This window comes from Anopheles maculipalpis, chromosome 3RL (genome assembly GCF_943734695.1).
Source record: "Anopheles maculipalpis chromosome 3RL, idAnoMacuDA_375_x, whole genome shotgun sequence".
Taxonomy (NCBI): domain Eukaryota; kingdom Metazoa; phylum Arthropoda; class Insecta; order Diptera; family Culicidae; genus Anopheles; species Anopheles maculipalpis.
Window position 1 is genome coordinate 69160441 of NC_064872.1, and position 21751 is coordinate 69182191.

Consider the following 21751-nt stretch of genomic DNA (forward strand, 5'->3'; position numbering starts at 1 on the left):
ATCTTCTTGGTTGGATTTTCATCTTTTCGTCTGCTTAAAACTTTGGCAACATTCTTACCTTCGATTCTAAAGGTTGGCATTTGTTCGTGTTTAGTTGAACGTCTTTTTCTTTTCGGTTATTTGGTGATCACATTACGATACTTTCAATTGGTTGTGCAGAAGACGGTGGCTGAAGAAATGGTGAGACGGAATAGAGACATTGTTCTTATTATACTGATTTAAATGGTTTTAAGAAGAAAAGTAGCAATAATTAGTTTCTGTTCTGTCGTACTACATCCTCTATACGCACTGTAAGACTGTTTCTTCGACTAGTATTACCGGTGTACTTCCTTTGCCTTTAATATAATACGCTACACACGCTGGACGCTGGGAAGCTTCTTAAGCTATTCGTTATTTTTAAAGTTATACGTTACGTGTTCCTCGAGCTATAAATTTTTTATTCCCACAGTTTAACTTTTTCATACGGACGCAAGTTCATCTTTAAACGCTTTAATTCTAATCCCGCTGCTTGCTTGCCTACACACACACACACACACATACTTAACTCAACTCCGCCACGTTTGCGCGAAAAGAGGAATGACAATAAATAGAACGCACACAATTGAGGATGAACATTAAGTTAGCTAATAATACGAGGATAAAACGTACGCAAACGAACGCGATGAAACAGAAGCGCAACAAACAAAACAATAACCGCAGCAACCGGTCGAGAGCATTACTTATTTGTTTAAAACACAATATCACAAAGTTTGTTTCCGGTTTCTGTTTCCGGACAAAACAACCACCCCGAAGACGCTCGCTGTTTGATCGCTGTACGAAAATCTCTATCGATTTACGGGAAATTTTGGGCAATTACTGCCTCTAACAGAGTATGTAAGGAGTGTAACATTAAAGATAAAGAAATGTCCCGCAACAAAAAATCGAACGACCGGACAGGACCGATTGATGTCTGGCTTAATAGTAGCGTTAAATTAATAGTGTACTTCACTAACAAAATGGAAGCTTTCTCCCCGTGTAGCATCTTTGCGTCTTAAAGCCTCTCCCCTTTTGCTTTGTAAAACAATGGTTTGCTTATTAACCACCAACACACATACACTAGTGCTCCTTCTTGGTGTTATCCTTTGGTCCGCCGGAAGGAAGATGGTTGTTGTTGTTGTTATTGTTACTGTGGTTATTGTTATTGTTCAACTTTATCGCCTCGTTAACGCTCTTTGGAAGTGTCGCATTAATGTTGCCAAACGAACGCCGTTTCAGACTAGCAACGTCATACTCCGCATTGATGTTATTACACTTGATCACGTCCTTTCTTTCCGGTGTGCGCTGGTGCACACTGTGTGCCTCGAGATTGTTCGAAATTAGTACTTGTTGAGCTTTCGTTTGCCGGCCACTACTATCCTCGGTCTGCTCCTCTTCTTCATCCGCCATTGGAGCCGAGCTTAAGTCTGACGCCATTTCATCCACCTTTGCTGACGCTTTTCGAACCGTCCCCGTCGGTTGACCTTGCTTTTGGTGCAGATGTTGTAACAGTACCACCTTCGTCTTTAGTACACCGGCCGGTCCATCAATGTTGGTAATCCAGAACCGGCGTGCAGTGAGCATACATACGTCCTTTACGTACAGCACGCAGGCAAAGACCTTGTACAGCACACCGTACACCGTGTCGTACTCGTTCGGGATGATACCATCGACCGAGCTTTCGAAGTAGCTAAACATGGGAAACCATATGCGTGTTCGGTTGGAATCGTGTGACATAAGGGCCTGTAAGTGTAAGCGTCAGAAACAGAACAGTTATCAAATGCAATTCTGATGAAGGGAAGGACAAACAAAAAGCACACACCTGATTGTTGGCTAGGGTGTGATAGTACAGAAATAGTCGTGACGTTATGTAGAACGCCACAAACACGTCAATGGAGTAATGTTCGTGGGCGGCCAGAATGAAGAATATTCCAAACATGTTCAGCAGCCAGGTGAGCGTATGCAGGAAGTACAGATTCCGGGGGGTATCTATTGGGCGGAGGAAAAGAATCGGAAATTGGAAGAAAACAAAACCAAAATGGATGAAAAAGGTGAATTCTGGAAACCTAATGCCACCAGTACGTACATTCGGTGATGAAGAAGTTAAGCAATGTCAGGGCGACGGTGTGCCCACTGAACATGTAGTCACCGCAAGTACGAACGCCCTGTATGGACATGCCCAGTCCGCTCCAGATTGTGTAGGCACGACTGATTCGAAGGTAAATCATTTCCGTTATACGCACGCTGTGGACGAGGAGAAGAGTTTTATTGTGATTAAAATTGATTTTAACATTTATAACTCCTGTCTTATCACACTTACTTGCTGTCGTCGAATTTATGATCGTGTGGCGTACATTCTAGATGCGTTCCCGGAACGCTCAGGGACGTAATTAGCATCGTAACACAGCGCAGCAGAAACACGGTACCGGCCAAGGCGAAGAAACGGCGCAACAGCACCATCCTGTGGAAGAAGGTAACCCCTATCAGAGCCTGGCCACTACCGTTTGCATAAGAATGTGCTAGAAACAGATAAAAGAAGGCACTCACCGATGCTTGTGCACCACCAGAACGCACATCCAGATACAGAACAGTATCGTGCCAGTTACCTCACACATGTGGAAAGCCCACGGTATGTGGGGCACGTTGTCGAGGAAGATGTCCGGCAGCGGTGGGTACTTCTTCATGTCCGGTACTCGTTCGTGCACCACCACCATTACGAACGCGGTGATCCAGGTAACTAGAAAGGCGTAACCTGTACCGGAAGGGAGGACAGAGAGCAGACGAGAAGGAGCAAATTAACACACAACTATCAGCAACAATGGCGGTGGACAGTGGAAAGTGGACCATAAACCTGTGCGCCCCCATGGCATCAGCAGGTCACCCATGCAGCTTGCAAGCGGAGAAAGCAAGGCAAACAGATTGCAAGAGGAGGCCCCAATAGGTGGTTGAATCACCACCAGAGCCTGAAGCGTGCAGATTTTTTATTTTTTTTGCTTTCGTTCCGTTTCAATCTCATCTCTGTTCGCTGGACGCTTTTCCATCATACGGTGGAAGGAATTACCGAGTTTCGTGTTTTACACAACGAATATTATTGTACCGGTGTAGCCATCAACGTGCTGAGTAAATCTCCATCATCTCTTCGGAAGGTTTAGCTTATGCAATGTGGTGTGTGCGAAGAGCATAGGACGGAAAAAGGTACATTTTGATATGGATACACACGCGCTGCCTCCGAAAACAAACCACAAAATGTTGGTTTGTAATATGTTATGTTAACATTGCGCTCTTTCTTGGAGCTATTAACATGTACTTTGTTTCGGAGGTATTAGACAATTTGAGGTTTTGCAAAACATTGCAAAAACATGGGACTTGTTTTTTGGCTTAACGATCTCCAGGTCATCCTGCTAAATTATGTCTTAGAAGACGTCACAGTCTCGTCTCGTAGTCTCGCCATTAGATCGCCCATACGATGTAGCAGGTCGTTAATTCCAGAAAAAGAAGGAAAAGACTTTAGTCTGGATTTTTTGCAGGTTACGACGGACGAAAATGTGGCAAGTAAACTATTTCACCATCGAAAAAAAATCCGCACAACAGCGGACCTTACTAACAAGGAACGATCCAGATGATCCATAGTTTGCACAATTGATGGAATAAGAATAGAATTGGATCGTGTATATGGGACATATGGTGTAAGTTGAAGCCGTTACTATACTGCCGTTCTTAAGCGTCGTGGGTTACTTGTGGAAGGCTCAGAAATCTAGATTCTACAATAGCGCCAAAGTAGCATCAGATATAACAGGTTGGCTGATAAGTCCCCGGTTTAACAAAGAAAAACACATTTTTTTGTCAAAATTCGTTTTTATTATTCAACATAGTTCCCTTCAAGAGCGATGCAACGATTATAACGACCTTCCAATTTTTTGATACCATTTTGGTAGTACTCCTTCGGTTTTGCCTCAAAATAGTCCTCAGTTTCGGCGACTACCTCTTCATTGCAGCCAAATTTGTTCCCTGCGAGCATCCTTTTGAGGTCTGAGAACAAGAAAAAGTTGCTGGGGGCCAGATCTGGAGAATACGGTGGGTGGGGAAGCAATTCGAAGCCCAATTCATGAATTTTTGCCATCGTTCTCAATGACTTGTGGCACGGTGCGTTATCTTGGTGGAACAACACTTTTTTCTTCTTCGTTCTTTTTTCGTTCGTCAAGCAACCAAAAGTTGCTTGACAAAAGACGCTCTGACGTCTGTCTCACAAACTAATTGACATACAGACGTCAAATTTTGACACGAATCATTTGAAGGTTGGTGCTATATAAAAATAATATGCATTTAATACTAGCGGCGCATTCTATGTGTCAGACCGGGGACTTATCAGCCAGCCTGTTATCAAGAGTCAGACGAATAAAATTCGAACGGAAAGGAACGGAACGGGAAATAGTGCTAAACTGTTTCTTCTGCTAATATGCTAAAATTAGCAGCATCCTTCAGTAGTTCCATTCCTTCGAATAATACCGTTCCTCCTACTTTTGTTCCATTTCTCCCTATAGTTCAGTTCCTTTCCATCATTTCATTATGTTCCCTCCAAAATATCAACTTTTCATTTTTTTTTACAATCTTAATTTTTATATCAAACTATTCTGTCTTTTGAAATTGTTTCTTTCTTTCCGTTTCTCCAATGCCTCTATTGCATTTATTGTATTGCAATCTTTTCTTACAACCATTCCGTTCTTATCAATCGCTGAATTTCCATTTTTTCGGGATTTTTCATCGGTTGATGAAGGATTTAGATCCATATATTGGAACATCTTGCATTCAGTGAGGGGAAAATTGCAACTCGACTGTGTGACTTTGCAATCTGTTGTGGAATTTCTTCTGAGCTCTCTTATTTAAAAGGGAGAACATGTTAAAAATAGTAGTAAAAGTTGTTGTTGTTGCCAATTCCACGGCTGCGATGCTAATTTCCTCTCAGAGAGTTGCAAAGTTCCACAACGGGTTTGCAATATTCCATTATCTATTTAAAACATTCCCCTTAGCGATTCTACTATTCTGTCACAAAGAGCGAAACCCTCTATCTTCCCATTTCTGCTGATTCTGGTACTTTCGTTTTAGGCCTTGATGGTTCGGGAATGGTTCTTACATGCTTCAAGCATGATATCGTCATGTTCAATCTAATTCTCTCACGCTGCTTTAAACCAGCACAACTTATCTCTGAAAATCTATCTGTCCATGCATTCACCCTGCGCTCTACGTCGCGGACAAAGCATCAACCCTTAGACCTAACCTTATCACTCTTTTACGGTACACCACAGTCCCAACAAAGAAATCCCTAATCCACACACAACCGTTCCAAGACGAGATAAAAAGAAAATAACTTCATGTAACGCACCCAACGAGACCATGACCAGCGTAAGCTTGAATGTAATTGCCCGTACACGCACAGGTGTTGCACAGGACGAGTGTGGTCTTTGGATTTTCTTCACCAAAGAGCAACGAAACAAACGTCTCACGTCGCTTCTTATCTTCTTATCGTTTCGCTTTGGTACAAAAAGAAGGGAATTAATCATCACACAGCCGGCAACAGGCACTGTGGCCTGCCGAGGAGCGCGCGCATCTGAGGGTTGTGCTCACCCGCACAAAGCGTGTTTTGTTCCGGATTCTATGCTCGGAACTCGGACTTTGGAACAGCTTCTCCTTTCCCGGTACTTGAGTGTTTCGTGATCGTGGAGGGATTGCGAGGGAATTTCCTTAAAGGTTGAGTAATAGAGCGCTTGAGCGCTGACGTTTTAGCCACCGACGATGGATGGAGCGACGAATTACAGTCTAAAGCGCTTGAATCGAATCTACCCGTGTGCTCTGTGCTGTAATGCGCCATAAGCGACATTCATTGGCAGACGATTGTCAAGCGTAAATGGCATTTGTTTACGGCAAATTCGAAGCGGAGAAGAAAACGGCTGATGGGCAGCCCAGGCAGGGCACAAGATGTAAACAATCGCGCCACCTAAAGGCAGAACCTGTGGTGGAACCGCAATCGTTGAAACGTATGACTCAAACAATCTGTTGCCGTTTGCTGCTGCTGATAAACATTGATTAACGTTGGCGTCAATGGTGTATACGGGGACCTCATTTTCTAGGACCACAAAGCGAGCGTCGCAACAACAAAGCATAAAAAAGTGAGGACCAAATACAAACCGATTACCATTCCACCCAGGCCTCAAAAGACCTGGTAGATGATAGTATCGGAAAGTAAATAAAAGTAACTGCCTCATTCGCCTCCTTCCACCCCCAGAGGAGTCCGTACCCAGTGTTTGTGGGCACGAACGTCTTTGAGCAATGAAATTAAGGTCGGCACGATCCACGCTTTGGGTAAGACAATCGGAGGTTCTTTTTTTGCCACGCGATTAGCTGATGATGGCCGGAACCATGGTGGTCGTCGTCGAAAACGTGAGCCAAATTAATAATGAAGCTCAGGGCGACTCAGCCAATCCGTATCCAGGTGTTTAGCAATGTTTTGTCTCTCGGGGTTTTTTTTTTTTTTTGCAAATTGACGCCAAGACTTAAAACTGCATCTTTTGCGGGAAAAGATCATTAGCTGTCTATGTCCTAACCTGACAGAGAAGGTTCTACTACATGCGTCATCAGTGCAGGACACGGAGCTAATTGTTTTCCGCCCTCTTTACGGCTCTAGATCGTCTCTTGGAAACAACTTGGACATCTTGGAACCATGGATAATCCGATAGAACGCAAGTAATCCTCGTTCCGTAATTAGAAACCACTCCAAAATTGCTAAATTGACGTAAGTCTTTCCAGTCATTGCACAATTAATCAAGAATTGAAGATAAGCTCTTTTTTATTAGACTTCTTTAAATTATGTCAGCAAATTTATGAAACTGCTTATCTAGAATGGTCAGAAAATGGCAAGGAGGCAATCGCAAACGAACGACAGTGCAATTAATTATTACAAATTGTCACAGCACAGCACAACGGCTTGCGCGCCGGATCATTGTACGAGCTTAGTAATGCAGATATAAGCAAATTGTATCGATTTTCGCTTATCAGTCTTAATGCACCACATACACATAGGCTTTCCACCGGTTTCTGTTGCCGTGCGTGTTTTTGCGTTGTGCAATAGCACGTTTAACAAAATAAAACTAAAACGCACAACAACTCAGCAAAACCCCGGCATAGAGTAGCCAGGTGCTTGTTGCCTTCGATACCAAGGGGCGATTATTGCGCCGCTTGCTAGCGTTGCATCGATTTAATTTCGATCAAATAATAACATCACCACCCCCCAAAAGTAGGCGAGCTACGTTTTGGAGTTTGGTTTGCGATTTAAAAAAAAATAATCGTAACGCGGATGGTTGAAGATTTGAATTTGTAAATCGTAATTTATTTTAGTTTTCTGGTACACGGGTAGAGGAGAAGTAGCAGATAGATAAGCCGAAACCATTCGAAGACTTGGAGTGACATTCTGGAGGGGACGACGATAAGAAATCTCCCAAATATTAGCAGCACTGAGTCATTCAGCACCACAGGACAGGTCTCTTCGATGGTAGCTACAGTGCTTCGAACACACATCGGGACAGCTTGCAATTTGATTATCCAGAGGTCTTTTAGGGACAATTTTGATGGTCTAGGTCTAGGAATAGCTCTTCAATTATTAGAGATTTGCTATTTCTGGTATCTGGACAGTCTAAATTCTGATTTTCTTCTGCTTGCTAGAACGATCTGGATGAGATTTTATCCCCGGTCTAGCCGTGTGAACAATTGTTCAAATGAACTTATATCATCTTGCCAAATTCAGACATGCAAAAGACCGCTTTCCTGTTAACTGCCTTGCTTTGATAACGCTGCTGTGGAAATCTATGGATTTTGACAGTTGGAAATGTTTCTTGTCAAGCTGAATTCTAATTGTATGTTTACCAGGAATATTTTCCACCTTTTTTGTTGTCAAATATATCAACAGATTCATCCCTATTGCCAGTTTGTATCCATCTTGAGTTTAAAAGTCCTCCTTCAGAAACTTCCAGAGCAATAGAGTTGCTGAGCAACATCGTTAGACCAAGCACTGGGTCATTCCTAGATTGTTCGAATTAAAAGTATCCGGATTTCTATTTGCGGCACCGCCGTATATCTATTCTTATCATTTCCATCAAAGCTATTTCCCCGACGCCCTGACGTTCTGATTTGTTCAACCTGAAATATAGCTCTCATTTCCGGGACGGCGGACATGCACCTAAAATTGTGTTTTTAGACCTTGAACACTTCAAATGTGACCTCACTCCGGCTAACTCTAGGAGCACTCGCACACACACACACACACATATGCAGTTCAAACGGAAATATCCAGAAATAGTTGCTAGGCTACGGTTGCAATTTTTTAAACCAACGACCCTTGGGTGCATTTTTAACTCTTAGCAGGCTGAGCATTCCCATTGTAACGAATAAAGTAGAGAAGAGCATTTGGACGACTGGCAGTGTCACTCAATTTGCTACCAAGAGGAAATTGAATTAGGGCCTTTCAATCGTCCAACAAATAGCGCTGGCACTGGACTTGGTTGAATGGAATACCGGCTTATAAAGAGGGGAGGGAAGGAGCCCGTTGCCGTTCGTGACACATCATGCAAGTGCTTCGATCGAAAGATATTTCATTCCCATTAAAAGCTGTGTTATGTACCGCTGCATACTACAAGACGGAAAGAAACGGGTTGCGCTATTGGGCCTCCAATTAAGTTCTCGTTCTCCTATTGCTGTTTCTTGTGGGAAAAAAAAAATTGCACGCATACTGACCATGGCTACCAGGCAAAGGGTGTTTCAATTGGATTTAATGCAACTATCGACCAACCGTAACCGGGACCCGTACTTCGTACTCACCCCCTCGCAAACTTACCTAAACTTATCATCGTTTTGAAAAATTCCGGCTGAATACACGTGGCACACCCGTCGATGGACATGGGTGGTGAGATGCGCTCCAGGTCGCTGTAGCTGTAACCGACCGAACCGTAACTTGTGCCCATGCTGGACAGTAGTGACGCATGGTGTGGATGGTGGTGCAGGCTGGAAGAAGGATGATGTGGCGTCCCGTGAGTACCTGCCGGATGATGCTGCTGAGGGTGATGGTGTGGATGCAGCGGATGATGACCGGCAGACGGCATATCGTTCCCATTCATACTGTACTCGGGTGCCCACAGACCGGCCAGCCCAAGCGGTCCCGTTGTGGTCAAATGTTGCCGCTGAAGCAACCGGGTCGCAAACCAGAATCGTTTAATATCACCGAACCGGAGCTGCATGGCACAGTGTTGCGGTAGATCGTGCACGTCCTGTTCGGTAATCGCTAGCAAACATCGACCATCGACATCCTCCCGTGCTATCCACTCGATGATGCGCCGCGATAAACCTTCCTTCCGGGCCCATTCGCTCACATGTTCGCTGGTCCAGCTCAGCACACTGAGCGCATTGTGCTGGTGGTCGGGCATGGTTGGGCTGGTTCTGGTGCTGTTGCTACTATTGATGTCCATGGTTGAGGGCGGTATGTACGTGGTCGCATTAAGATTCTTCAACAGTTGCCCAATATCGTATGCATACTTTTGTGATGACATCGAACCACCATACGTCACATATGCAGGCACGCACACGCCTTCAACGAGGAAGTAGGTTAATTTCACTTTTTCCCCCCTGTAGGCACACACCTGTATTCACGTAACGTTAACACTGGCACTCACAGCACAGAGATTGAAGATTGATTTGTCAGCGGAGGACAAAATATCGACTAAATTGATGCACTAAAATAATGGTACTAGTACTACCAGTTCATTGTTGACAATGTGGAACCAGCCAAAAAGCACACAACACCCGCGGACACGCAGCATCCAACGCAATCCGACGAAACACGTTATATCTGCAGAAACCAATTTTTTTCTCTGCTCGAGATATAAAAAAACCCTTTACTTTCTTTCTTTCTTCTTCTCGTATCTACCACCACCTTCGGGAACCTTTTTCTGGGACAATTATTGACGATTATTTTAAGCTACGGTAAAACAGCACGCGCACACGCGAACAACGTAAATACTGTTGACGAACGATTGGACTGCGGTACAAAACGATGGATAGAAAATACACCGTAAATACGCAGCGAACCACAAGCACAGCCGCAGCCGCTTCAATCGAGCTGGACTGAATTAATGCTGCTAAAATTGCTGTGATTCTGCTGTGATGCGTTCCGTTGTGTTCACCAATCGCAGTTCGGTTGGAAGAGAGATTGTGTGTGTTTGTTTGTTGTTTTTCTTTTACCCTTCTGTCATCGATTGTTTATGAAGGTCACTTCAGTACTAGAACCCCTTTTTCCCCCAGTGGCGACAACGCTTCGAAGTCAAACATACCGTTCGTGGATATGTTTTGAACGTTTGGAATTTTGAAATATTAGTAAATCGGCTTACTTGGGGTTTGGAGAGGAGAAAACAATAATGTTGATGGAAAAGAGAGGACGGTTGGTGCTGGAATGATTCGAAAGTGGCGCCGATCCTCACACGGGACTGTGTGAGGACTGACTGTTCAACCACGTGGTATCAGCACGTCTGATAAGCGATTCCATGGTCGGCATCTTTGGAGATCGTAAAGCCAAGAAAAGCCACCTGAAATTAAGTGTGCAAAGAACAAAACATATTTTTTATGGTTTCTTGTGTCTCAAGAACGATACTTGCTATTTATTCTTTACGGATAACTCCAAAATCTTTGAATCTCTATGCATGGTTGTTGTACAAATGGGACGATTATATAGTCGTGTTTCCACCTGCCTCAATAGGTAACGAACATGCCGGGAGTTGAACTCTGTTTTTTATCTTCTTTGATTACGTTTTGCAATACTCAATTTATTTACTTACATTTTACAACCAACAGCTCTATGGATTGTAAAGTTCGTTAGCTCAGTTTTTCACCAGTTGCGGAAAATAAACAGTTCGACATCGAAGAGCTTCTTATTCAACGCTGCAAACACGCTGTGGTCTTACGCTGAGATCCACGATAGAATGCTGTTGTCTTATAATCCATTATTCAATCCTTCCTTCTACCTCAACTTGGGGCAACATGAAGTCTTCTTATTACTAACTGAAAGAACTGCAAAAAAATTGATAATATAATCAATCGTACGCTTGACAAAGATGTCCTCAAACCTACGATGTCTACGCCATGAGCTGGGCTAGAAAATTGTCATGACAGACAGGTTTCTGGAACATGTTAAGCCGCCCGGCCACTAGAGAATATTTTAGGTTCTTTCGAGTGTCTGTGATATTTTCTCGCTTTGAAAATCTGGCACCTGAACAAGCTACACCCCAAGGAGGCAACGCAGAAATGCTAAAATTGCAATTTTGAGAGTGCTACATAGATTTCAGCAGTTTGAAATTTCACGTGGCCAGCGGCCTTATTGCTAGAAACGGGCTGAAACTTTTCTGCACATCTTTACTTGTTACGTGATGTAGTCCAACATAGCACAAAAAGAGGAAATATTTACCATTATTTTTATTTTTCATTCGTTTTGCGCTTTTGAAAATAATATGTCAATACATGTCGTAATATAATAATGATAATAATAATAATAAAGATAAGAATGGTTACACAGTAAGCTGTTACCTTAATATATTGTAGAAATTCTTCCATTGCGCCTGATCCCTGCTATGCTTTTGCTTGTAAAGAATTTTGCGTGTGTGTGTGTATTTTTTTGTTGTTTGCGAAATTAAACGTATCAATCCTTTCTTCCTTTCGCCATCGGTGGCTTTAAGGCTACCAGCCCCCTTACTGCCTTTTGGTGTGCTCGCTCTTTACTTCCCGCCTATTTCACACTAGTGCAAATAATTTTAACGTTAATTTTCATAAATTTTTGTTTTGTTTTCCATACAATAATCACATTTATGGCCAAAATAATGCCGAACACAGTGTACTCCCTCTCTCTCTCTCTCTCTCTCTCTTCGGTCGCTCTCCACTACTCTGGGATGTAATATACGCGTTTACTTGTGCGAAGGTGATCTTCACACGGGTGGATCGTACACACCTGGGAACTAGTGAATGCCGCCACGCTTGTGGTACAGCTAGTTTGTTGATTATCCTTACTCCATTTCCCTACAAACAGTCCGCGAAAACAAACGATTACAGTTAATAAGGCAATAGTAACTGATTCGGTTTTGGGGGGGGAAACAACAACGATCAGTCGGGGTCTAATAACGCCCCAGGCTTTTGCTAAGCACAAGGTAAGAGAGGAAAACAATCAAAATTCCAAAATAGTACTAATAGTTTGCCCAAAAGAAGAGGGAGCAAAAAGATTGTAATACAAAAAAAGCACAAAGAACAACACGACGCACTACTGCTGCGCTTCGTTATTCTTGGTGTGTTGGGAGCTAAACATTGTCAGCGTTCATAGATAGTTTGTAAATAGTGGTGTAGGTGTTATTCTAGATTATTTCCATAATAGAACTTTTGCATGTAAACTTGTCCCATTTTTCATTCATTTTTGCATCTTGTTTTACAGTTTTGTTTGTTGTTGTAATAGTTCTTCGTACACAATTATAGTTAGTGTTCATGTTTGCTTTCTATGCCATTCCTAGACACAGACCGCTTGTGAGACATTATCGTTTTCTTCGCCTTTCTTCCCTCTGCAATTTCGCTTGCAGTCTCGGTTATCTATACTACACAACACTAAACATAACACAGCTGCAACAACATTTGATGTGAGAGAAGAAAGGTGTGTGTGTGTGGGTACGTAGGATGGATTTTGGAAATGTTGTCCCATTATTTGGAATCGGCCCTTTCGTCATACTGGTACGTTGCATCCTTTCGATTTCTAACCGTGTTTTATATAGCTACCCCGTGTTCCTTCCTTTGTGTTCTAAGCGTTTCGATCCGATTTATATCTTCTTGATTGTGCACTGTGTGTGTGTGTTTGTGTTTCGACACAACATCTAGAATGAAGTGTATTTTGTTTCTTCTACTACGAATATTCGTTGGCTTAACGTGTTTTGTTTCGTGCTATTGATGTAGTAAGACAGATGATCTATCGGGTATGCGGAGGGCAGGGTGAAAGAGGGAATAGTGGGATGAATAATTTGTCAAAAAGGTTGTATTTTATAGTGCTGATTTAACAACATCCAACTCTCTCCGACGTTCCGTTCGGTTATACATGCTCTAATTCTGATTTTAATGCTTGACGCTTGATGTATTCAGGAGCCAAAGAATGAACCAAATTCATCCAAAGCACTAAATTTTTCTAACTGAAAGTTTGAAATGAAAATAGAAACAAGAATCCTATCAAAACTTATTCCATCTCTTCCTGCCGACGTCTCCAACTCGTGCTACTATAAGTACTTTTTCACGTTTAGTGTCCTACCTATATATTGGATGTCCTGGTGATAACGGTAGCAGTTCCTGCCCGATCAAAAACGTTCAACACATTATCGTGTTCGACCACGTTTCCAAATTCGTTACTATTATGTATCCATATCCCTTTTATCTCCCTTTTTTTTCTTCTTTAATTTAGCTTCCCAGAATGTCCCCGAAGAGCACTAAACACACATACCAGTTAAAGATAGGAAACACGTTCACGCTCACACTTTAAGACAACTAGTAACAGAACGAATTTTCTCTTTAAAAAAAAACAATGCTTACCCTCCCTCCCCTCGGATGCACTCTACTATCACGTCGAAATTAGTCAACCAGATTTTTTTGCTTCTTATCCCCCACTAATTTCTGTGCTTTTATCTCGCTTAATTTACGCTACACGCCTCGGTAGTAAAAAGAGGCGCGTAAAAAACCACACACATGAAGAGGAACCGTTTTTTTTGTTGTTGTTGCATGAATTACTAGTTTTCACTTAGTGTTTTACAAATAATAGTATCCGAAAGTGTAACTCGCTTGCTTTTTCCGCCCCCTTGTTATCGCATCCCTATCTCTCTCCCTCTTCCCAGCTACGATTAAATGATGGTAAATATGAAAATGAAACACACAAAACATAAAGCGAAAAGAAAACGGCTATGCAAGTGGGACTGCATACCTTTACTGTGTAATAATAGGGTACCGCTGGATGGGAGAGATGGGTGGATCGGATTCGCATTTAACACTAAAATGATCTTTATCCGCTTTGGAAAAGTATGTATGTATGTAATAGGCAGCTTATGTTGTTTGTTTTAAACTTGAAAAGATTGGTTTCGATCGATCGGTTTACATTTTAACCATATTTAGCAAACATTTTAAGGAAAGCGTGACACGGACAAACCGTTTTTTTTTTGTTGCTCTTTTGGCTATACAATTTTGAAGAAATAAAAACCCCCAAGCCAAGCTTATTTCCGGTGTCTTCAATTCACAGTCCAAATCAATCAGAACCGCTTTTCCCGGCGAAGCGGCCCTTTAATCTTTGCACATGGAGGTATCCATTGGACTGGCCGGTTGCACGAAGGACGAATTGCCGGTGAACGAGATATTACTACTAGTGTTGTTCGAGTTCGTCGAACCGATGCTACTGTTGAGCGAACCGGGACCAACGCCACCGGTAGTATTGCCACCACCGAGCAGTGGAAACATATTGCCACCACCGCCGACCGTGGACGAATGCGAGGAAAGCACGTTCGGTGCCGATGTGTTCAGTCCGATCGGTATAGCCGGCTTAATAAACCGCTCGCTTGCCCGTCTACTCACCAGCTGACCGCACGCAATGCAGCGCGTCAACCCACCCGGACTGATCGGTCTTTGGCTGGCCAGTGCCGACACATTCTCATTAAACAGCCGTTCGTCTTCAAACTCGAGCGACGATTCCGATTCCGACAGATGTCGCGACAGTGCTTCGCGCCGTTCCACTTCGAGCTGAAGCTTGCGCTGCAAGCGCTTGTTCTCCTCCCGTATGCACTTTTCCTCGTGTGCAAACTGTTGCGTCTTTTCCTTGCTTTCCTTCTCCGCTGCGGCCAGATTGCTGCGCAGCTGGTCCACCTCCGACCGCAGGTTGGTGATGTGCGCGGTCAGCTGTGTGGCAGTGTCGTTGCCATTTTCGTTACGATGATGGCTTATTTCTCTGTTATTACGGGGGGTTGGGAAGATAAAAGAAAACGAAAATAAAATACGTAAATGTGAAGGCAAGAGGGAGAAAAACCCAACGCGGGACATACTTTGGACTGGTTGGATCAGACACCGGTTGGTCGAGTTTGATCTGCAGCGAACGCTTTTCCGCCTCCAGCTTATCCATCCGCTTCCACAGCTTGTTTACCAGCGCTTCCTGCTCCTGCTCGAGCGTATTCTCCAGCTCGACCATTTCACGGCGCAGCTGCTCGAGATGGTTCTGCTTGGCCGATGTTTCCGCCTCGAGCTTCTCGATCTTGCGCATCAGCTTGTTAACTAGACACTCTTGCTCCTGTTCGAGCGTTTGCTCGAGTTTACACTTTTCCTGCCGCAGCTGGTCCAGCTTGCGGGACAGATCGTTCGTGAGACATTCTTCCTCGCGCTCGTAATGATGGGCAAGCGTTTCCTTCTCCTTTTTCAGCGCCTGTATTTTCTTCAGCAGCGTGTTGGAGATGTATTCCTCCTCCTGTTCGGCTTTCGCTTGCTGTAAAAAGGGAATGTGGAAACAACACAGTGAGTGCGCGATAAGGGGCGGGCAAAATAGAAAACAATCAGCCACCTAATCGATGTATTACATCACAGCTCGAGGCCGGGCGGCTTTGTCACAGCAGAGTTCCTGCTAGCGTTAGCGGAAACATCGTGTTCTAAAGTGCAGTTCGTGTCACCGAAGTGCTCCTCTCGGCTACGTATCTCATTGCCGATTCCATTTTAGCCCTCTGCAACCCATTTTTTAATCTATTTCGCTTATAAATACACAACCTCCTGCTTCTCTCTGAACAAACAACGAAGAAAAAGGGAATCTGATTTTGGGATTCAAACCGGATGTTAATTCCAATCCAGAATTGAAATCTCGTGTTTACAACAATTTTTACGTTTTTTTTATAACTAAATTTCCATTAAAATCAGCGAATAGTGTACGCCGCTCTTGCCCCCAAATATTGGTGGTCCTTTTGCCCTAAACGTAATGACCATTTATACTTAAATTTGGATTGATTTGTGAAAAACTAATTGTTTTTTTTAACTGCCTTCATGATTCGACGTCTTTTTGTCTCAAAATCATCATTTAAATCAAAGTTTTTAAGAAATCAAAGATATGATTAATGTCAGTTTGGTTTATCATCTTTACTTTATCAGAAAAAAGATGATAAAGTAAAGAAAAATTGACTATTATTCATGAAATTTGGTATACTATATCTAGTGTCACAGGTACGGACAAACTTTACAGATTAGCTTTGTTCTTCTTCTTCTTGGCTCAACGACCTCCAAGGTCATGCCGGCCATCGAAATGGCTTTCTAGACTGCCGATACCACGTAGTTGGTTAGTCAGTCCTCACTACGGGGGGACGGTCCGGATGGGATTTTATCCCGGGCCCTGCCCGTTTGAAGACCGGCGCCGCTGTCGCCTACACCACCTGGCCGCTCCCGATGGACTCACTTTGTAGGCTAACTGAACTAGGCTACCTAAAAAACTACTAGGTGGCTCACTTATCCCTAGGCACATACTTGCCCCAACTTCCGCTAGGCGTTGCGTTGCATCCATTCTAACGAATGTTAACTGACTTTGTTTACTTACGATGATAACTGACGCTTGACGTAGGGAACGATTCTCCTCCTGGATGACTTTAACGCGAATTTTATACGTTTCTAGTTCTACTTTAAGCACCCTGCAATAAAACAGCACAATAACAAAGCAAATGCGATTAGTCGGTAACTTGTTGTTGGGAAAACAAACCCCCGAGCAATAACATGCTGGGCAAAGCTTGTATCTTACTTGTTTTGTTGCGTGAGACTTTCGATGCGCTTTTGCAGCTGTTCCCGCGAAACCGGGCTCGGCGGGAGCATTGCTCCCCCATCGAGTGAGCTCTCCGACTCACACGGACTGTCCATTTTGTTGGGCTAAAAAGAAAAACCAAAGAAAGATTTAAAAGATGGGAAGAACCGTACATACGATCGCTATTAATCGCCGTTCCCTTTCATGTGCAATGTTTTCCGAGGCGTTTTGCGTCGATAAGGATCGTTGCCTGGACGCAGATAAGCAATCAAAGCCGGAACAATTGTGGGTCGATCGTTTAAGTACCACCAGCGAGAGAGAGAACACGTTCTCGTGATTATCAGATAATCGCTTTCCCGGGTGTTGACAAATGCACCAGATGATGATGCACTGTATGTTAGTCATAGCCTTTTGGGAGGCGACAGGGCAGAAGCCACCGCCGGTCAGAGCAGCAATATGGACATTAGAAAGTCGTAAGACAGGCTTGACAAATGAAGCGAACACGAGCCACATACACATACAGTTCTTGCTTCCGGCTCATCAACCGTATGACGAAAGCAAGTACCATCAGCAACAAATGGCCTAGCGGATAACTTTAAGGACCGATTGAGACGGTCATTAGGATGAAAATGCAACCCGATTCGAATTCGACTAACTCATCATCTTCAACCCTTGCGCTCTGCACACATACACATACACATACACTGCACACCTGCACACATACAAATGTACGCCACACCCCCTCACTCGCATTTTGGCTTGTCCTTTCCATTTGCACCTTGTGTTTCACCTTTCGTTTGGGCTCCGTTCATGCATCCAAGAAATAGTAAAGCAACTATTGCCAACATCCAACTGCCCCCTTGCACAGGACTGCATGTGTCTCGTTTGCTTGGGTTACATTACATCCATCCACTGGTGCCAACTGTTGTGGGCAGCTGATGGGGAGGGAGGGGGGGGGAGGTGTTCTGTGTGAGGTTTACGGAACCATATTACCGTGATGTGGTGTGTCGCAAAGCCACAAACCATCACTACGCCGCAAGATATTTTCTATCACGGGAAATCCACCACCAGTCGAGGTGCAGTCGAACAAAAATTGCCCGTTCTATAGCCACCAGGGAAGCGGGATAAGTGTCCGATTGCGAGTGGATTACCGTGCACAAAACTTACATCCAATTTGGCTGAGGAACTGTGCAACCGTGCAAACTGCCGAAGTGTTGAGTTGGGAATTTTGTCTGTCGCAACACGGTTCTTGTGCTGGGCGTGGACGATGAGATGCAGAGACGGTCTGGACCCGAAGCACCGTAAATTTGATGAAACTTTTACCACACGGAACTAGCTTTTTTCTCTTCTGTTTGCCGATATTTTTCCTTCGTTCGTTCCCGTTCGTCCGTCGTTGACAGGAGGCAGCAGCGAATATTTATTTCACTATGTGCAAAGGGCAGGTCAGTTCATCGGACAACCGTTACTGACACAGCGAGTTCGGTGGAAGTGGAAGTTTTTTGTTTGCAATTGGAAATTTTTAATTGTGTACACGTTGTAATTTATTGTATGAAATAGGAACAAAGAATGAGAGAGGAATTGCTGTATTGTGTGGCGGATTTTAATTTTGCAACTGTTTTTTCGCCTCTAAACGTACCTTGATTGACTGCTTGTCTACTTCCCTGGTGAAAAAACTCCACCAATCGCAAGACGGTTCACTTCTGCCAAACGCACAATCAATCACCAAAGGATTAGCGCAACAAAAACAAAAACCAGTGACTCATTCCGATAGATCAACACATTTTGCGTTCCAAAGTGGTTCTACATAGCATTCAAAAGTTGTCCCAGCTAATTGTGCCGTTTTTAACCCCATTTGCACCATGTTTTCCAGTGCACCAAACTACTCAAAGCTGAAGACGAACCTTCGCCTAGCGCTCAACCGACTAAAGCTGCTGGAGAAGAAAAAAACTGAACTGGCACAGAAGGCACGGAAAGAAATAGCCGATTATATAGTGGCTGGCAAACCTGAACGGGCCCGTATCCGGGTGGAGCACATCATCCGCGAAGACTATCTGGTGGAAGCGATGGAGATAGTGGAAATGTACTGTGATTTGATACTCGCCCGGTTTGGGCTTGTGACGCAGATGAAGGAGCTGGACGAAGGCATCGAGGAGGCGGTAAGCAGTATCATCTGGGTGGCGCCCCGATTGCAGGCGGATGTGCAAGAGCTGAAGCTCTGCTCGGACATATTCACGCTAAAGTATGGCAAACCGTACGCGGAACAGGTGCGTGCTGCTATCCCGCCCCACAAGATATCGGATAAGCTGATGCATAAGCTGGCCATACAGGCGCCACCGAAGTTGCTGGTGGAGAAGTATCTAATTGAGATTGCAAAGATCTTCAACGTGGAGTACGAACCGGATCCGAACGTGATGAAGGATGATCGATCGAACATCATGGACGGGGAGGAGAGTGTGTTGATCGATCTGGCTGATAAGAACAATCTGGACGGTTCTTCCTCAGGTGGCGCAGGTGCATCGGGTGGAAGTGGTGGTAGCAGCGGTGGTAGCGGAGGGGGTGGAACAGCGGCTCCAACACCAAATGTAGGATTTGTAGCATATCCTCCGCCAATTCCGCAGCTACCGGTTGTTCCGCCAGCCGTTCCTTTCCAGTATCCGGTATGTTTGGTAGCAAAGGAAGATAATGAAAAGGCAGATGACTCATGATGATTTTCACTCCATTTGCAGGCTGGTCCCAGTGGACAAAACTTTGGTGGAGCATCTGCACCGCCACCGTTCAGCTACAACATACCGCCCAACTCGTCAGAAAAGGAAGAGGTCAAGGATTTGAACATTAACGCCAACTTTCTTAATGAAGAAAGAGGAGTAAGCGATGCCACTGGTCCACCGCCTTCTTACTCATCCCTTAGTCCGGATGACAACATGCAGGTACGCATTCCCATCGTAATCTTTTGATTAATTTTATGCGCCAACCAATTAAGCACCGTTTTTTCCGTTTTAGAACTCAACCAAACCAAAACCTCAGCCAAGGTCCAAGTTTTCGCCAGAACTTAACTTTCCACCATTGCCGAACGTGCCACTGGATCTGCCAGAAGTACCGGACGGTGACGAGAACAAGAACGATAACGATGAGATCGATTTCGACGATTTGTCACGCCGGTTTGAGGAGCTGAAGAGAAAGAAGTGAATCTGTTCCCGTGCATGCAGGGCCCTGCACAACTCTCTCTGTGTAAATGCGACTCACATAGCTTTACCGTTCGATGGAATCGGAAGGGCAACAAATACCATACATGCGTATATATACATATATATTGTTTAAACTTCACCCATAGTGGAGTTATTGCGCCGTTCTAAGCAGTTAGTTTGTATAATTTTATTTGTATTGTTTTCTATTTTTTTGTACTAATTCACTGTGAATTCAAACGGCAATGATGTATTAATAAGCTTAAATAAACGATGAATAAGATGAAAGTCTAATGAAGTGTGTGTTGGAACTGTTGGAGGTGTTTTTACTAAAATTATTCTATTCATCAAGAATCCTTTTATTTTGTTTTATAGAAACTTTGGGTCTATAAGACCTCATCTGCCTTTTTCCGGTATATTGTTACATGTAGGGTTACACATTATTGCAGATATGGTATTCGTTCACCGAGATTTTATCGCTACGGGCACTCGATAGTAACTTAATTCCCCTTACAAATCATGCCCGTTCGATTCAAAACCACCGGCAAGATACATCATACTCATACACAACACCTCATACGTGTACCGCTGGTTTTCGCGGTGCAGGCAGCAGCAGGTGTGATTATCAAAGGGGAAATAACTAATTTCGGTGCGAGGGACAAATCGAATGTCAGCGAATGGAATCCGTGCTGAGGGCGATGGTTCGTTTATTTTAAAAGCTATTGCGATAAAAAGTTAAATCTGTTAGTACAGGCTACCGATGCTAAATGCGAAATGATCGTTTGATGAAGGTGAAAATTCTGTTACTCACAAATCTTCGGTTTAAGTGAAGCATTTCCATAGGATAAAACGATCATAAACAATATAAGCGTCCTTAGAAGCTGTCTCAGTTTTACCAAACTCAATTTATAAATAGAGTTTGGAGAAAAAACGAATTTTCAGCTCTCAGCAAACTGCCAAATCAATTGGCGAACAATTTCGAAAACACGTGCTCGAACATCGAAACTCACTGACAGCGCGTTGCGTTCAATTACGCGGAAACACGCACACGTACACTTCCTCACGGATTTCAATTAGAAGAAGAAACTCACACTAGCGCACCAACTTTTGTGAGGAAAGAAAGCCACAGTCGCTGGGTGTTCTAGGAAAACCTTTTAATTTTGCAATAGTGAGTGAAAAGTTCATCTCTGCATAACGAAAAGCGGACCACCATCGAGTGGTGCATGATTATCGCCAAATCAAGTGTAAAGAGTGAGTTGTGAGTGCGTGTATGTGGCCTCGCTAGTGGTCCCATGCACAGGCGAATGGTCCTTCTGTAGCCAGTGGTCCCACTAGCTGTTTCCCCCACTCCTACTCCCTGGTGTAAGGTATAATCATTGTATTTACTAACAAAGCGCAAATCCAGCCCATGTCGTGGAATTTCGGTACAGAAAATGTGCCATAGCGTGTGCGGGAAGGAAGAGACGGACATTCCAGCACCTCTAGGCCCCGTGCACCCCACGCCTACAAGTTTTTTTTTGTGCAGAGTGCATATTCAGTAAAATATCCGCTAACTAACTAAATCCGAGAAAACACGACTGTTGAGTTTTTTTTGTGTGCAGTAAGCAAATTTAATCCCCTTTTGTCTTTAAACAAAGGCTGTAAAAAGTTTATAGGCATTTAATAGTGTCTTCTTTTTCATCTCGTTTTTTTTTCGTTGCTC

The 21751-nt window shown here is 43.7% G+C and overlaps 4 protein-coding genes across 5 annotated transcripts in view; 1 reads left to right on the forward strand and 3 right to left on the reverse strand.

The window, feature by feature from the left end:
• Window positions 1-21751, reverse strand: part of LOC126561499 (ubiquitin-protein ligase E3B) — a 480330-nt gene that overhangs the window by 184293 nt on the left and 274286 nt on the right. The gene's annotated exons all lie outside the window — the stretch shown is intronic.
• LOC126561783 (ceramide phosphoethanolamine synthase-like) lies at window positions 1096-9674 on the reverse strand. The gene is made up of 6 exons (XM_050218101.1): window positions 8897-9674; window positions 2563-2767; window positions 2336-2476; window positions 2102-2259; window positions 1838-2004; window positions 1096-1758 (listed from the first exon to the last, which is right to left on the reverse strand). Exons 1-6 carry the CDS (start codon window positions 9603-9605, stop codon window positions 1096-1098), a joined length of 2043 nt encoding a protein of 680 aa, XP_050074058.1. The 5' UTR covers window positions 9606-9674.
• LOC126562299 (coiled-coil domain-containing protein 6) lies at window positions 14394-18128 on the reverse strand. Its single transcript, XM_050218759.1, has 5 exons — window positions 18035-18128; window positions 16868-16992; window positions 16670-16760; window positions 15147-15580; window positions 14394-15052 (listed from the first exon to the last, which is right to left on the reverse strand). The coding sequence occupies exons 2-5, from the start codon at window positions 16981-16983 to the stop codon at window positions 14395-14397; spliced, it is 1299 nt and encodes a 432-aa protein (XP_050074716.1). The 5' UTR covers window positions 16984-16992; window positions 18035-18128; the 3' UTR covers window position 14394.
• On the forward strand, window positions 18701-20152 carry LOC126562417 (IST1 homolog). The gene is made up of 3 exons (XM_050218929.1): window positions 18701-19524; window positions 19594-19794; window positions 19868-20152. The coding sequence occupies exons 1-3, from the start codon at window positions 18727-18729 to the stop codon at window positions 20051-20053; spliced, it is 1185 nt and encodes a 394-aa protein (XP_050074886.1). The 5' UTR covers window positions 18701-18726; the 3' UTR covers window positions 20054-20152.

What these genes read in the sequence shown, in the direction of transcription:
- LOC126561783 (XM_050218101.1), bottom strand. Translation starts at nt 9,605, where the DNA reads ATGTCATCACAAAAGTATGCATACGATATTGGGCAACTGTTGAAGAAT. An exon ending in CAAAACGATGATAAGTTTAG is followed by an intron (nt 2,768 to 8,896) that starts GTAAGTTTGCGA and finishes CTTCCGGTACAG; the next exon opens with GTTACGCCTTTCTAGTTACC. An exon ending in CTGGTGGTGCACAAGCATCG is followed by an intron (nt 2,477 to 2,562) that starts GTGAGTGCCTTC and finishes CTTCTTCCACAG; the next exon opens with GATGGTGCTGTTGCGCCGTT.
- LOC126562299 (XM_050218759.1), bottom strand. Translation starts at nt 16,983, where the DNA reads ATGGACAGTCCGTGTGAGTCGGAGAGCTCACTCGATGGGGGAGCAATG. An exon ending in AGTCTCACGCAACAAAACAA is followed by an intron (nt 16,761 to 16,867) that starts GTAAGATACAAG and finishes GTTTTATTGCAG; the next exon opens with GGTGCTTAAAGTAGAACTAG. An exon ending in TCTGATCCAACCAGTCCAAA is followed by an intron (nt 15,053 to 15,146) that starts GTATGTCCCGCG and finishes CCGTAATAACAG; the next exon opens with AGAAATAAGCCATCATCGTA.
- LOC126562417 (XM_050218929.1), top strand. Translation starts at nt 18,727, where the DNA reads ATGTTTTCCAGTGCACCAAACTACTCAAAGCTGAAGACGAACCTTCGC. An exon ending in CCGTTCCTTTCCAGTATCCG is followed by an intron (nt 19,525 to 19,593) that starts GTATGTTTGGTA and finishes CTCCATTTGCAG; the next exon opens with GCTGGTCCCAGTGGACAAAA. An exon ending in GTCCGGATGACAACATGCAG is followed by an intron (nt 19,795 to 19,867) that starts GTACGCATTCCC and finishes TTTCCGTTTTAG; the next exon opens with AACTCAACCAAACCAAAACC.